General features: G+C 40.4%; 1 protein-coding gene across 5 annotated transcripts; it reads right to left on the reverse strand.

Moving 5' to 3' along the window:
* Positions 1-1,760: 1,760 nt before the first annotated feature.
* Positions 1,761-14,328, reverse strand: acvrl1 (activin A receptor like type 1). Of its 5 annotated transcripts, XM_028582475.1 has the most exons (12): positions 13,707-14,301; positions 11,059-11,144; positions 10,095-10,225; positions 9,628-9,699; positions 7,298-7,534; positions 5,807-6,015; positions 5,621-5,720; positions 5,387-5,533; positions 4,990-5,265; positions 4,593-4,790; positions 3,616-3,746; positions 1,761-2,901 (listed from the first exon to the last, which is right to left on the reverse strand). In XM_028582475.1, the coding sequence occupies exons 4-12, from the start codon at positions 9,695-9,697 to the stop codon at positions 2,755-2,757; spliced, it is 1,515 nt and encodes a 504-aa protein (XP_028438276.1). In that variant the 5' UTR covers positions 9,698-9,699; positions 10,095-10,225; positions 11,059-11,144; positions 13,707-14,301; the 3' UTR covers positions 1,761-2,754. The 5 variants fall into 5 exon arrangements, with proteins under 5 accessions (XP_028438276.1, XP_028438273.1, XP_028438274.1 ...); XM_028582472.1 differs by lacking the exons at positions 10,095-10,225; positions 11,059-11,144 and adding an exon at positions 14,310-14,328 and having other exon boundaries at positions 13,707-13,790; XM_028582473.1 differs by lacking the exon at positions 10,095-10,225.
* Between the last annotated feature and the right edge of the window lie 247 nt (positions 14,329-14,575).

Genomic DNA, 14,575 nt, shown 5'->3' on the forward strand with positions numbered 1-14,575 from the left:
TTATCAAACAAATCCCTTATTGATATTTTAGCTTTGGGGCACCAATGTGGTTTGCACAAAATTCCTTATTGTTTCCAGTTCATGTCAGATAAGATAAGGTAAAACTTTATTGTCTGTTCACACAGAAAATGTTCTTGCATCGTCTGCTCTGACATTCAACAGTTAACATTAAAAAACCCACAAACATTAAAACAAGCATCTGTATTTCACCCAACAACGTCTGACACATCTTCAGTCGCATGCTCACACACACACACACACACACACACACACACACACACACACACACACACACACAGTAAACAAGCAGTAAAGGAATGGAAGATTGTTACATCTGTGAGCTTTGAGTCACATATCATTCTTATGATTGTCATGCTTACAGTCCCACAATGATACACAGATTACATGTTCGGGTGGGGAGATAGGGAGCTAGATCACATATCAGATGCTGCATCAGATTTTTGAGACAGTTAGGCCTACAGCCGCTTGCAGTTTGTAGTGAGAAAGTGTAAAATAATCCCGGACCTAAAGATCGCAAAAGCTTTTTTGGTCCAGATCCGTCCAGGGCTTTCTCTCAGCTTAGAGACCCGACCTGTCTATGCCCTGCTTACACAACCAGCTGCCACTGCTTGAGAATGTAGCTCAGGAAGAGGTGAATCAGGCTGTAACAAGGTACATTTGGGACTTTATCTGTGCCCGCTTTTATCACCTATCCTCTTGCTAACACTCTCACAGATCTATCCTCAAGCCTAATTGTGTCTGCATAGTGTCCTCTGTGGCTTTATATCTGTCCATTATCATCCCTGTCCAATTTATCTCCACATTTCTTCAGTGTTCGCTGTCTGCTGAACAAATCCCTCTGTCTCTAGCGAGCCAGTTGGAATGATCCCACTATGAAAAAGAATACGCAGAGGGAGAAGTGAGATGGGCTTCTGCACTCAGAGAGGGAGTTTGGCCTCTCTGATACATGGACAACCCCCCTGTGGTGTTAAAAATAACCAGCTCTTCATCTGACTGACCAGACAGACTGGGGCTTTGAGGGAGTATTATCTCTCTGGAGTTTGTTCAACAACCAGGCAGACAGAAAACACACGCACGCACGCACGCACGCACGCACGCACGCACGCACGCACGCACGCACACACACACACACACACACACACACACACACACACACAGAGAACAGATATTTCTGTCTTTTTTAAATGGGATCTAAAAATTAGTTATAAATGGAAATCCTCAAGATGTTTACATTTTTCTTTTACAGTAAAATTACAAAATGGAAGGTTATGTTAGTATTTTTACTGTTTACAGAATATCACATCAAAACCTACTAAGACTAATGCAGTAAAATAAACATATACACTTTTTTTTATTGTTTATTCATGTCCCATTCAAGTCCCCATTCAGTCAGGCATGTCTTACATAAATCTATTTATATTTTCTTGTTCAGCATCTCACTACGTGAGGTCAGTGTGACTGACAGAACATGTGAACATATTATCTTATCTTACATTTCATGCAAGTGACATGTGGGCAAATATTGAATCCCCTACCTTCCCCTGACATTAATTGGAGACTGTTAGTTATACTTCAGTGTTGTGATGAAATATTGGTCTCTAAACTTTTGTTTAATAATTTTAAGAAAATGAAAACCTAATCGCAAAACTGATAACTCCGTAAATCTCCCAAGGAATGCTGCAATGTTTGTCTGTTATTTGATGACCTCTAGTGGCCAATGAGAGACTTGCAAACATAAGTGGAGCGCAAACTTTTCAAAAATACAATCCTTTATTCAACATATACAATATTACATGTCTGTTTGTGAATTCCTTTACTGACCATAGTAATGGTGATGGTACATTATTGGCCTACAGAAATGTAAAAAAATACTTAAAAAAATGTGTAAAAAAAAAAAAAAAAAAAAAAAAAAGTATATAAAATGTGTCTCATTGTTGAATAATTGAAAATAATACCCCTATACAAAATATATGTACAATAAATCCAATGGTGTTAAATGACAACAGTTCCAATGCTGTTAGAATATGTACAACTAAATAGCTCAATGTGTCTGTGTGCAGATAATGAAGGCTCATTTTATATAAATTAAATATGCTTACACAACAGGTAATGTGCTTTGGTATGAGCATGTTATTACTTACATATTTCCTGTATTCATAGTAAAAAAAACACCCAAGGCCTCCAAGTTTTCTTTGGCAATTATTGGGAAAACCCATTTGTGCAATTTTCCTGTATATAAGAGAAAGTCCAGAATGACATCCTCCTCCTCTTCTCGATAAGATGATGAGTAATTGTGCTATGCCAGATTTTCCTTTCTGTCATGACGATGGGGGGATTTAGACAATTATGAATAAAACCCTGTGTGTGTAGAACAGGCTATAAATTCTTTGGTTTTATTTATTCTGTTTTGGAAATTAATTTTATTAGCATAAAGAACTGAATAAAAAAAAAAAGAAATACAACTTGATCTTCATAGTTTTCTTTTTGGGGCCTTTTGGTTGGGTACCAGAAATATGGCAGATGAAAATTAGGCTACGAAAAAAAAAAAATAGCCTCTGCAGCCAGTCTAGACACTACTGCTCCAAGTCATATGGTTTTAATAGAATGCAGTGACTGTGTGAGCCAATAGCTTAAAATATGCTAATGATTTGCACCTTGTGCTGTTGGAATGTGGTGCATAATCCCTTCTGGCGTTTTCAATTGTTTGTCCCTGTTTCATCCTGTTGCTCTGGTCTAGATGTCGCTCTTGAGTTTCTCAGTGCTGAAGTCACTGTCATGGTCCAGTTTGGAGAGTGTCTTCCTCACTCGCAGGGCTGTAAGGCGGGCTGGTGGGCTCTGGTACCAACACTCCTTCATGATCTTCGCAATGGCCGACAGGATCTTGACACACAGAGACAAATGGAAATTACCACCTGGCCATCCCAGTAGAATGAAACATTTGTGTCACCGTTATTATGTGTCCTATAGAGCAGTGATTCTTAAAGTGGGGTCTGGGGATCCCCAGAGGTCCTTGAAGGAGTTCCAGGGGGTCCCCAACAAAAAGGGGAATCATTTATTTTCACTATAAGTTTCTCCATAAGTAACACAATGCCAGATTTTATGACTATTTTGTCCATGGATTTCATTCACTTTCTGTGAAAAAAACATCTAAAAGCAAAAATTTGATCAGGTAGGGGACCCTGGGACAAAGTCTTATCAGATGGGGGGTCCGTGGTCAAATTTGTGTCAGTTTAGGGGTCCTTGATGTGAAAAAGTTTCAGAACCACTGCTATAGAGTAGGTGCTCTACATTTACCCATGTGTGAGTTCATGTGTGTATTGTTATGTGTGTGCTTGCATTCTCAAATTTACTTAAAAATTCTTAAATTTATGCCAGATAAACATCTGGCATAACTGTGTAAATTTGAGAATATGTTTGTGCTAAAGGTTGGAAACAGTGAGAAACCTGTGCTGAGAATTTTGTAGCCTTGGAAAATATAATTGCACTACACTGTGTGTGTGTGTGTGTGTGTGTGTGTGTGTGTGTGTGTGTGTGTGTGTGTGTGTGTGTGTGTGTGTGTGTGTGTGTGTGTGTGTGTGTCAACAGATGGCCTACAGGGTGGGAATGGAGCCTGTTGTGCAGACTGGGCTTATGCTGGTCCACGCACACCACCTTCTTCATCTCCTCAAAGCTGGGATCTAAGGGCACCATGTCAAAGAAAGGAGGGCAGTACTCTTCCACAATCCCTAAAACAATTCAAAAGAGAAAAAAGACTCAGTATGTGATTTCTTCTCCAGTTGAGCAGAAAATCAACTACCAAACAGTTAAGACAACAGTGTTGGTTGTGGAATTCAGTGGGTGTACTTTAATATACTGTAATGTATTCAATATTGTAAGACAACTCATAAACCTCATGAGTAGATGATCGTTAAACCCCTAATTTACCTCCTCATACATTTTCAGAACATACATCTCTCTTCATGCAAGGCCTGAAATAGCACACTTGGAAATCGAGATAGTCTGTGGTGGGAGTTTTGTAAAGTATGTTTGACTAAACAACAGTGCTGGGATAAAGATATCAATTCCCTGGTGACTACACTGGGATGAGATCTGAAGGCCTGCTGAGTGTGTGTATGTGTGTGCGTGTGTGTGTGTGTGTGTGTGTGTGTGTGTGTGTGTGTTCACATCTGGACTAAGTGTTTGTGCGTGGTCATTTGAGCATGGATATGTGCTTGCATCTCTAAATTGTGTGCACAGGCATCTGGACTATGTATAAGTGAGTGCTGACACCAGATAAGACTGTTTATAATTACTGCAGTGCTAATCATGGGAGAGGATAGTAGAGACAGACACAGACTAGGAAAACACTAGAGTGCTGAGAGACATGGGAATGACTGCCTCTTATGTATACAGAGCTAGACAGACATGACAGAGAAAACACATTTTCAACACAATGTGCCTGAGTGGATAGGTAATACATCAACTTTTAAAAGACACATTGATATATAAATATACTGTGTACCATTTTCTTCCTGAAGTTTGAATAGGTAAGACTCTAAAAAATCTCTGCAAATGACACGCAGTCTCCCTACCATTGACAATGGTCCTGCGGGAAATTTCCCAGAAGACCAGGCCCAGGGCCCAGATGTCAGTCTGCTTGTAGGACTCAAAGACGTCCATACGAATAGTCTCATCTAGCACTTCAGGGGCCATGTAGCGCTTGGTCCCCACGCGAGGGTTGTTGCCCACATCAAGGTAGTCATGAGACTGAGAGTGTATCACAGCCAAACCTGACGAGAAAGTAGGCACAGAGAACCGATGCAACCTTTTAATTTATAGTAAATTACATAACTATCAAAATCAGCATGAAACTGCTGTTTTGTCTCAACACATTAATCATAATTATCAGCATTAGTTGAAAATACATACAACTAGATGTCTAGTGGATTAATTGTGATTTGGCTGTCCTTGCGTCTACACAACCCTCACCTAGGTCAGCGATGCAGCACTGTCCGTTCCGCTTCACCAGGATGTTTCGGCTTTTCAGGTCTCGGTGGGCGATAGCTGGCTTTTCCTGGGAGCTGACGATCTCAGTGTGAAGATGGACCAGGCCACAGGCCACAGACAGGCACATCCTGAGGCAGCTCTCAGGCTCCAAACTGCTGTACTGCAGGAAGTCGTAGAGCGAACCCAGCTCATGAAAGTGGGTGACGAGCCACAGCTGGGTGCTAGAATTCTTGGATGTCATGTCGGAGGCTATGAAACCTAAAGCCAGAATAGAATTTCACGATTTCAACGTCTGTCTTTTTGACACTGCACCTTTCTTTTTCACAGAAAACGTATATTACAAGAAACATTTCTTTTGAACTTTAATCTGCTGCCATACCCAGTATGTTGTCGTGTCGCAGCTGTACAGTATTGTAGATCTCTGTCTCTCTGAACCAGGACTGCTCGTCCCTAGAGGAAAAGATCTTGACAGCCACACTCTCCCCCATCCAAGTTCCCCTCCACACCTCCCCATACCTGCCTTTACCTGGAAACAGAGTGATACAATTACACGTCTGCAAAGTAATAAACAAAACCTTGGCACAGAAGAGCAGCAGTGGTGAAGGAGACTGACCGACACACTGGACAAGTGAGATTTGTCTGGCCATAGTCCTTTGGACCAGATAGGGCAACCCTGTCCCACTCCCTGAAGTACAAAACTCATCAAAGATGTCCTGTGGCAGAGACACAGAAATAATCCAAATGTGAGCATTCAAAAACTTGAACGTCTTTTGATAGTATTGTGCTTTTTGTCTCTTACGCCGTATGTGGGGTCATCTCCATCAGGAACCTTGAGCATGGTGACATCACGGTCACCATGGACATCATTTCTCAAGCCATGTGCACGTCGGAAGCGCAGGAACAGCACCAGACCACACATGCTGGCAGTTGTGATTAACAGCAGTAAAGACAACGTGATCCACAGCTCTGGACGACTGAGCTCTGGGGGTGTTGTTGTCGGATCTCCATCTGGATACACATACCCATTCAGGCACACACGCACACACGCACACACACACGCACACACATACACACACACACACACGCATACACATACACACACGCACACATACACACACAAGCACAGACACACACACACACACACACACAAATACACACAACATTTCAGAACATTGAGGAGGAGAGGTTTGGAATTATTTTTGATTGAAGTTAAACACGCTAGTAACATGGCATTCAGTGCCTCATTAGTCCAAAAAAAGGAAAGCCCCACAGTATCAATTTGCTTAAACTGACCACAAGGGGGAACCAGTTACTTTCTAGAGCAGGGATCTTCAACAGGGAGTCCGGGACCCCTAGGGGGTCCTCAGAGTTAGGGCTGGGCAATATATCGATATTATATTGATATCAAGATATGAGACTAGATATCGTCTTAGATTTGGGATATTGTAATATCGTGATATGACAGAAGAGTTGTCTTTTCCTGGTTTTAAAGGCTGCATAACAGTAAAGTGATGTCCTTTTCTGAATTTACCAGACTGTTCTAGCTGTTCTATTATTTGCCTTTCCCCACTTAGACATGATGTCCACATTACTGATGATTATTTATCTAATATCTAAGTGTGAAGATATTTTGTTAAAGCACCAATTGTCAACCCTAGAATATTGCAGCAATATTGATATCGAGGTATTTGGTCAAGAGTATCGTGATATCTGATTTTCTCCATATCGCCCAGCCCTACTCAGAGTCACTGCAGGAGGCCTCCAACTTATTGTTTGAAAGTTAAAAAAAAGAAGTTAAAATGTCTTAACAGGAATCCAACATATTATTAGCAAATATAAATCCCCACTGATTATAGGCTTGCTGGCCTATAGGTAAGGTAGTCGCTAAGGTAGCCATCCACAGATACAGTATATGCTGAGGATTCACTGTGCCACATGTATGTGTAACTTATAAAATCATGCTGACAATTATTATTTTAATAGCTTAGTATTCCATGCACTAAAAAAGTATGTAAAGGCTTTAGGCCGCCCTACACTTTATTGTAGGCCCAGTTTAATAAAACCCTACGCCTCTTTCAGTTAAGGGGTCCTTGGCATAAACATTTTTTAAAGACCCCTGGTCTAGAGGGAAGCTTTGAATCCCATTAGTACAAAGTAATGCAGGATGTGCACTCACTGAACTGTGACTGAGAGGACTTAATGACACTAAACTAGGAGACTCCATTCCACAGTGGGCAGATTCATGGTGATGTTAAAGTGTTGTAAAAAAAAATATACTTTGGGTACTGACTAATGTTTGGAGGGGGAGTGGTGAAGGTGTTGCACAGATACTCTTTGCAGCAGTGCATAAACAAGCGGTCAACTTTGCTGAAGCACTGCTCCATGTAGTAAACTTTGGAGAAACAGCCCCTCTCCTCATGGCCGCGAACCCAGGAGTAGAAGCAGATGTCTCCTTTGCAAGTTCCATTCACGCATGTGCCTTTGTCATTCTCGCATGTACACAGCACCTTCCCATCGTCTTTGGAATCTGAAGCACAAAGAAGTGCACACAGACAGTGTTGACAAAAAGGCAAGTCTTACATGTCAATAGCAAATTGAGAAACCTACGACAGTTGATTGATCTGGGAAATGTAAAAGAAAAGCAAGGCCAAACACACAAATCATGGGTAGATAGATGAAATGCAAATTATACTGTGAGGATGTAGCGCATTTATGGATCAGATAATTTAAAGAAGATGAAAAGTGTAGGAGTCCACGTGAGTGTTAGTATCAGTCTTTAGTCCGACCCCCTGTCCTGACACAGAAGAGACTGGTTGTAGATGGCAGCTGGTATGATGTCTACACCATAGACTGTATAATATTAATGGACAAAGCATCCGGTTCGGCGAAGTGCTGCAAATGCGGAAGTGCCTTAAACCTGCATTCTATCTGAATTCAAGCAGGGGGCGACACCCGCGGTTGCAAAAGGAGGTCGGTTTCTGTAGAAGTCTATGAGAAAGTGAGCCACTTCTCACTTGATTTATTACCTCAGTAAACATTTTCTTGAGTTTATGGTCTCAATCGCTAGTTTTAAGTCTTCTGCAACACAGAATGATGTTAATTTTTTGAATTAGGGTCTTGTTGATTTTAAAATTGGCAATAATGCAGGGGGTGTTTTAGGGCGTGGCTATGATGTGATTGCCAGTGAAAGTGTGTAACATAATGTAGAGTGTAAGCAGCAGTCTATGGCTCCTCCCTCACTCCTCCCTCTTGTCTAAAATTGTCACATCCGCAACCAGCATGGCTGCGCCCGTAACGGCAAACTCGACGACTCATAGCAGATCTCCACAAACCAATGGGTGATGTCCCACAAGCTCTGTCCATTAATATTATACAGTCTATGGTCTACACATAGTGTGTGTACATGGAAAGGCACAAAGACCTGCAGCAGAGGCATTCTTATGAACACAATTCTGTCTGAAACAATGCTCTACCAAAAGGACATTTAATCTACAAAAGGAGTGTAAACGCGAGAACCTCTCCATCACTAATTATTAGGGCTGTCAAACGATTAATTTTTTTAAATCACGATTAATTGCTGAATTTCTATAGTTAATTGCGATTAATTGCATGTTTCATCCCATGATTCAAATTCTATTATTTTGCATTTCATAACTGTTTTTTAAGTACATATTAACAATGGAAAGCAATTATTACCAATGTATCTTGATTGGGGTTCAAATTAATGCAAAGAAAGTGACTTTATGAACTTGATTTTAAGATTTGTATTTGTTTATTATTTATTTATTTACTGTAAACAAAAGAAAAATGTGTGAATCTAGTCACACATTTGAATCTAGAGTCAATATTAGGGTTGGGTATTGTTTGGTTTAGGTACCAGTGCTAAAGCGGTACTTTTAAAACGGTACCGGTGCCTTAATGGTGCCTGAACCGATTGTAACCAAGTTAAATCCAGCTACTAGCTAGCGGTAGACTAACGTTAGCTGCTGTCGAGTGTAGTGTTAACTAGCGTCACATGCAGCAATGTTTCTGTTGCCTGTAACGTCTGTTTAAGCGCATCAGAGAGAAGCGCAGGCATATCAGTGGTACCGGAATGAGGCACCAAAAACTGCGTTGCTATTCCTGCAGCAGCAGGATGTGTTACTAGGAAGTATGGCAAAGTGCGGTGAAGGGTCAAAATAGTAGCATGACATAGTTAGGCACGACGCGAAGCAGAGTGAAGTGAAAATAAATGAATAAATGGCGGCATGTGATTAATGCGATTAAAAAAAATTAGCGCGTTATGCTCAGCCCTTAATCGTATTGCGATTAACGCGTTAATGCTGACAGCCCTACTAATTATAAAACAGATTATTTCTTAAAATGGTTAAATCTGCATTACACAACGCTTGATCACTAGGAGGCAGAATGACCAATGTAAATTGTCTGACCACCTGACACATTCACAGTCTAAGTTTCTCCTGCCCACACAAAGAACTAAAAGTTGCATACTGACTCTTCTGCCACGCTAGTGACCCTTTCATATTATTGTCATGTGATCCATGTCAAAAGTTGTCTTCAGTGGAGCTTTAATTGAATGGAACTGAATGCTCTTTTCAACACTGAACATCATTAACTCACCTGCATGAATAGCAGAGATCCACAGAAACGCCCCAACTAGCACCACTGTCAGTAGAGAAGAGCTTTCCATCTCTGTGAAACAGGAACAAAAATAAATAACAGTTCATATAATCAAATGTTGATAATAGAATTAGTGTTGTTTCTTTATTAGAAGCTGTCATAATAAGAAACCAGATATTCAATTTGGGGCATTATGGAAAAATAAGGCACTGACATTTTAACTGGTATGTGATTGGAATTTACATTCTGTAACTTAATAGTGCCTATGAGGAGTTAAGCAGTGGTTAAAGCCTAGACTCTTTGGCAGAGGAAGCTATGAGGTCAAAAACAACAGTCCGAGGGCCCAGCCTGTCTGCCTGTGTTGTAATTGCATTGGGTGGGAAAAGGGGGCTTAGGGGAAGGAGGCTGTAACAGCACATCAGAGTGTTTGTGTATGTGTGCTGAGACTGCGTGTGGCGCTGTGCTACCCAGGCTCCAGGACTGTCGACTCTTCAACTGCCTTGCGCAGAGTAAATATTGATGGCTACGCTTCCTGCCATTGAGTGGCCCCACCCGGCTGGCTGGCGAGACTCAGGTCTGCACATTGTTTTGGGCTGAACTGCAGAGGGTCACGCAAGCAGAAGGGCCGTCATACACAACTCCGCCTTTCTCACTGCTGAAGCACACTATAGTCTGTAACTTGACACCCATTGAATGCACGTTTCCTAAAAACCTCTTAAATTTTTGTATGTTCTGTGCACAATTTAGACTATATTCTTTGATTTAATTTCAATTGCTTTTTGTAATCTCTTTGTAATAGCTGTCTCCTTGCCACCAAGGAATTAAATATACCATGAAAATGGTGATTTCTTTTTTTTTGAACATTGAAGAACTTACAAACATAAGCATACAACGTATCTGGAGGATGTAGATTCACTCAAATACACAAGATAATATAATATTCTACCTTAAGGAAGACAGGAACCATAAATAAATACAAATAAGTAAATGAAATGGTGATTTATTTGCCATGCTTATAACTTTCTCTTTTAAAAAAAGCACACAATAAAACAAGAACCCACATAAACCCTCAGGTCTTGTGAGAGTTAGAAGTTTAGCTGGCTGTGGTTTACCAGGGTCTGCTGGCAGCTTCTTTAATCATCAGTGTGAGAGTGTGAGGAAGAAATTATTCTTGCAATGTGTATTATATGCAAGACCTGATGTCTGTCCTGTAACCTCTGAGGTGGGTGGGGCTTATATTAAATCTCATATGTGTGCAATTGGATGGACTGAGATAGGTTAATAACAAATGTAATACTTCATGTGTATTATGTGTATATTAAAATGGAAGTATGCTTTCTAAAATAGGCATATTTTTTAGATTCACCATTGCCTGCTGCAAGTGAAAAGCACAGCATGTTTTATCATCAAATATTCTTATGGAAATCCTACCTCATGTCTCCCACAGCAAATAGCTCTTGAACTGCACACATCTGGCAGTGGAACTTGTACGTCAGCACAATACCACGGATATCTTCCTTTAGTTATTATTAAAAAAAATGTAATAAAATTTTAAATAAATTTCTTACTGAAAAATATGGCACAATGGTATACATTTCAGTGCAGTAATGAGAGCCACAGATAAAGGGAAAGAGTAAACCCAATAGTCATTTTCTCAAGTATTATTTTGTGTACCTCAAGAGGTCAACAAAAAAGAAAGCCATACTTTGCTTCTTTAAGAAAAAAAAATCTGTACAAAAGTAAACATATATAAATACAAAAAAGCAAACATAATACATATTTCAAACACTTATGCTCCTTTAGTTTTTTTAAGTACAATCTACAGGAAGCCATCACCTTCGCCAAGTCATTAAGTCGTTTCAAATGTCACTGAGGAATGAAAGTGTTTAACATGCATATATGTATTTTTTCTGATCTGACCCTTGGTGTCTGCTTTTTTAAGTTCCAGTAATGTTTTACCTGTTTTCTTTCAAAAGCATCTATTCTAAGAATAGATATAGCTGGCTTTCTTGAAAATTGGAGTTTCCCATGCTAATCAAAGTGTCAAATCAAATGTAAAGTCTCTGCTGAATTAGATTTCCATTTCACATGAGACATCTGATAAAAATGTCTGACAAACTATCTTTAGAGCTTCCTGTGAGGCTCCAACTCAACAGATGAAACCACTGTCAGAAATGGTTTAGAACCTTACCAACAGAAAAAAGCACTTCCTGTGTTATGCAGCCTGTCAGTTGTGGTTTATCTGCTGGTCTAGTGGAGGCATAGCCTAAACACAAATCCACTCACAGAATTGAATTATTCCCAGAGGAGGAGCATGACTGTGTCTTATTTCTCTAGCTATCATTTTTATCATCCTGACATAGGATAGGAGTAATCATGCCCTCCATCGTAGGCAGCCTGACTTTAGACTCCAGCGCACTTCCTCTCTGAGGTCGCTCCTGTTTCTCTCCATTCTGTCCAACGCTACACCCTCTTGACCCAAGGGGAAAAGATCCATTGTCATCTCTTCCTCTCATCTACAGAGCTTTAACTCTGGGAGGCAAATCTCTCATTCCATCTGGATGACTGTGTGGTTATAGTGGTGGATGGTGGGGGCATGGCATAGCAGCCTCCAACAGCCCCTGCACTGGGCCTCATCACACCAAAAAGCCCTATAACTCTGTCTCTGGAAAGTAACTTTCAACAGTTTTACTGTAAAAGCTTCTATTATGTGGTTTAAATGGCATGTATTATTGCCATTTAAACCACATAATAGAAGCTTTTACAGTAAAACACATACAGATATTTTTAATGACATAGCCACACATTTATCTCTGTGCTTTAAGTGGTAAAAACCTCTTGCGACTGTCTGCTAGTTACAGCGACAGACAGATTGTATCTTCATTTCAGACAAAGCTAAGCTTGGCAGACTTTATGGCTCAGTTGCTGTCTGCATGCTCTCACATGCATACCTACGATGAATGCATGTCTGGGGAAGAAAAGGACATATACCTCAGACATACTGTGCACACAAATAGTTCTTTGCTCCAAAGTACTTTGTAGAAGAAATGAAAGTGAGAATGTATAGGTGTGGGAATGAGAATGTGTGACACACACCTCATGTCATGGACCAACTACAGCACCCACCTGACTTCTATCATAACCTATACACAAAAAGGGCAAATACCTCCCTTATGTGTGTGTGTGTGTGTGTGTGGGATGGGTGAAGAAAATTAACATGTAAACAATATACAGGGGGGGAAATACAGCTATGATTCATGTCACATTTCAAGAGGTATGAACTTTACACCCCAACATGTTTTGAAAGAAGAATCTTGCCAGATAGTAGCCTACAGGCCAGTGGTGCAGCAAGGATTCAGACAAAAGTAGCCATTAAACAACGTGAAAGCACTCCATTACAAGTAGGCTCCACACTCATATCATGACCAAATGTGCTTGTGGTATCAAAAGGCTCCATTATGCAGCAGAAATGACACCTGTCAGTGTTATATTATAACATGTATTATATAATTTGATGATTATTACTGATGCATTTATATTTAAGCAGCAGTTCAATTATGTAACTGGTTGAGGGGGAGCTATTTTTTTAATTACTTTAAATCCTGCTACTTTAATATTTGCTTCTGAAATGTAACGGTAGTGGGACCAGAGGTTAGCAGAATCAAATGGAAATACTCATAAAAATACTTCAACTTTACAAGAAGGCTATAGGCTAAATGGACTTTAAAGTAGCCTACTTCTCACCACTATACTGAATAAAGGCCTAGAATTCATTCTCAATTCATTTAATTTATTATGGCCGCCCTTTATCGTATAAAGAGAAAAATTAGAAAACTGCATCACAGGAGATGGCTTTAAGAACATCATTCACTGCTGTTAATTTGTCTTTGGGTCAAGTAGGACACTTCTTGACACCTGTCCTGTTCACATCTGTAAACACGTGTATGGCGCTGCCAAGGGTGACTTAACGTCCAGTGTTAACGTTAGCTATAATTAGCATCGGAAGATGGTTAGAAATCACAGCACACAGCATAAAACACCAACAGAAGAGAAAATGAGGTTTTACACCATCAGCCTACCTGTGTTCTGCTCGCCTTTTAACTTGACAGACGCAGATGCCGCACGTCTCCCATATCAAAGTTAGCCGAAGTGTCCCCAAAGTACTTCAAGACAAAAGTAGAAGATTTAAAATACAACTGGCTTCATTTCAAGAGCGGAGTAGCCTAAATCGTTTTACGTTTCGTTTAAACGGCTCAATTGCAGATATTCACATCCTTTCCTGTCGGTGACAAACAAACCGCCGTTTCTGCGAAAAAAAATTGGTCCGCAGTTCTTCCTCTTTGCTACAAAAATTAAAACTGCCCACTCGTTTAACAACAAGTGATACTCTAGCCTACATGTGGCAGAAGTGAAATATAAAAAAAGGGCGGTGTCCTGGCAGGACGACAAACAGCGGGCTGTAGGCTATCTCATCTCGGTCCAAATCTGCGCTGATAAACCGACAACATCGTCGTCGGTTTGGAACCAGACCAGACTCTTTCCTATGAGAACCTCACAAGTGAAAGCTCTCTGCAAGTCCACTCAAAGTAAGTATGATGTTTTTGTTGTTACTGTCTAAAGTTCTGATCTAAAGACAAGATTACAGATTTTAAAGTAGGCTAGTATACAAAGCTTTGTCCCACCCCTTATTGTCCCGTACAGAGTCTGGGGCCTGGAATGTGTTCTCATAGCGGTTTTCCTGTTTCTTTCTAAACCTCTCATTTTCCTTTTCCCCCTGTGGATTTCTGTCTGCACTGCACTGACAGGAATGTGCTTCAAATACCCCACCATATAGCCTAATCACATTTCTGTGTAAAGCAATAACTAGCCTATCTAACCCACTTTACCCCTTCCATTTTTATCCCTAATCCTATTTTTAAGTTCATGGGCCAGTGGAGGCTTTATCATG

The sequence above is a fragment of the Perca flavescens genome, chromosome 7 (genome assembly GCF_004354835.1).
Source record: "Perca flavescens isolate YP-PL-M2 chromosome 7, PFLA_1.0, whole genome shotgun sequence".
Taxonomy (NCBI): Eukaryota; Metazoa; Chordata; class Actinopteri; order Perciformes; family Percidae; genus Perca; species Perca flavescens.

Bases quoted from the DNA above. Each gene is read 5' to 3' on its own strand.
- acvrl1 (XM_028582472.1), bottom strand. From the start codon at position 9,697: ATGGAAAGCTCTTCTCTACTGACAGTGGTGCTAGTTGGGGCGTTTCTG. The intron at 6,016-7,297 runs GTCAGTACCCAA...ATGTGTATCCAG, and splicing joins CACTCCCCCTCCAAACATTA to ATGGAGATCCGACAACAACA. The intron at 5,266-5,386 runs GTATGGCAGCAG...TTCTGGCTTTAG, and splicing joins GCGACACGACAACATACTGG to GTTTCATAGCCTCCGACATG.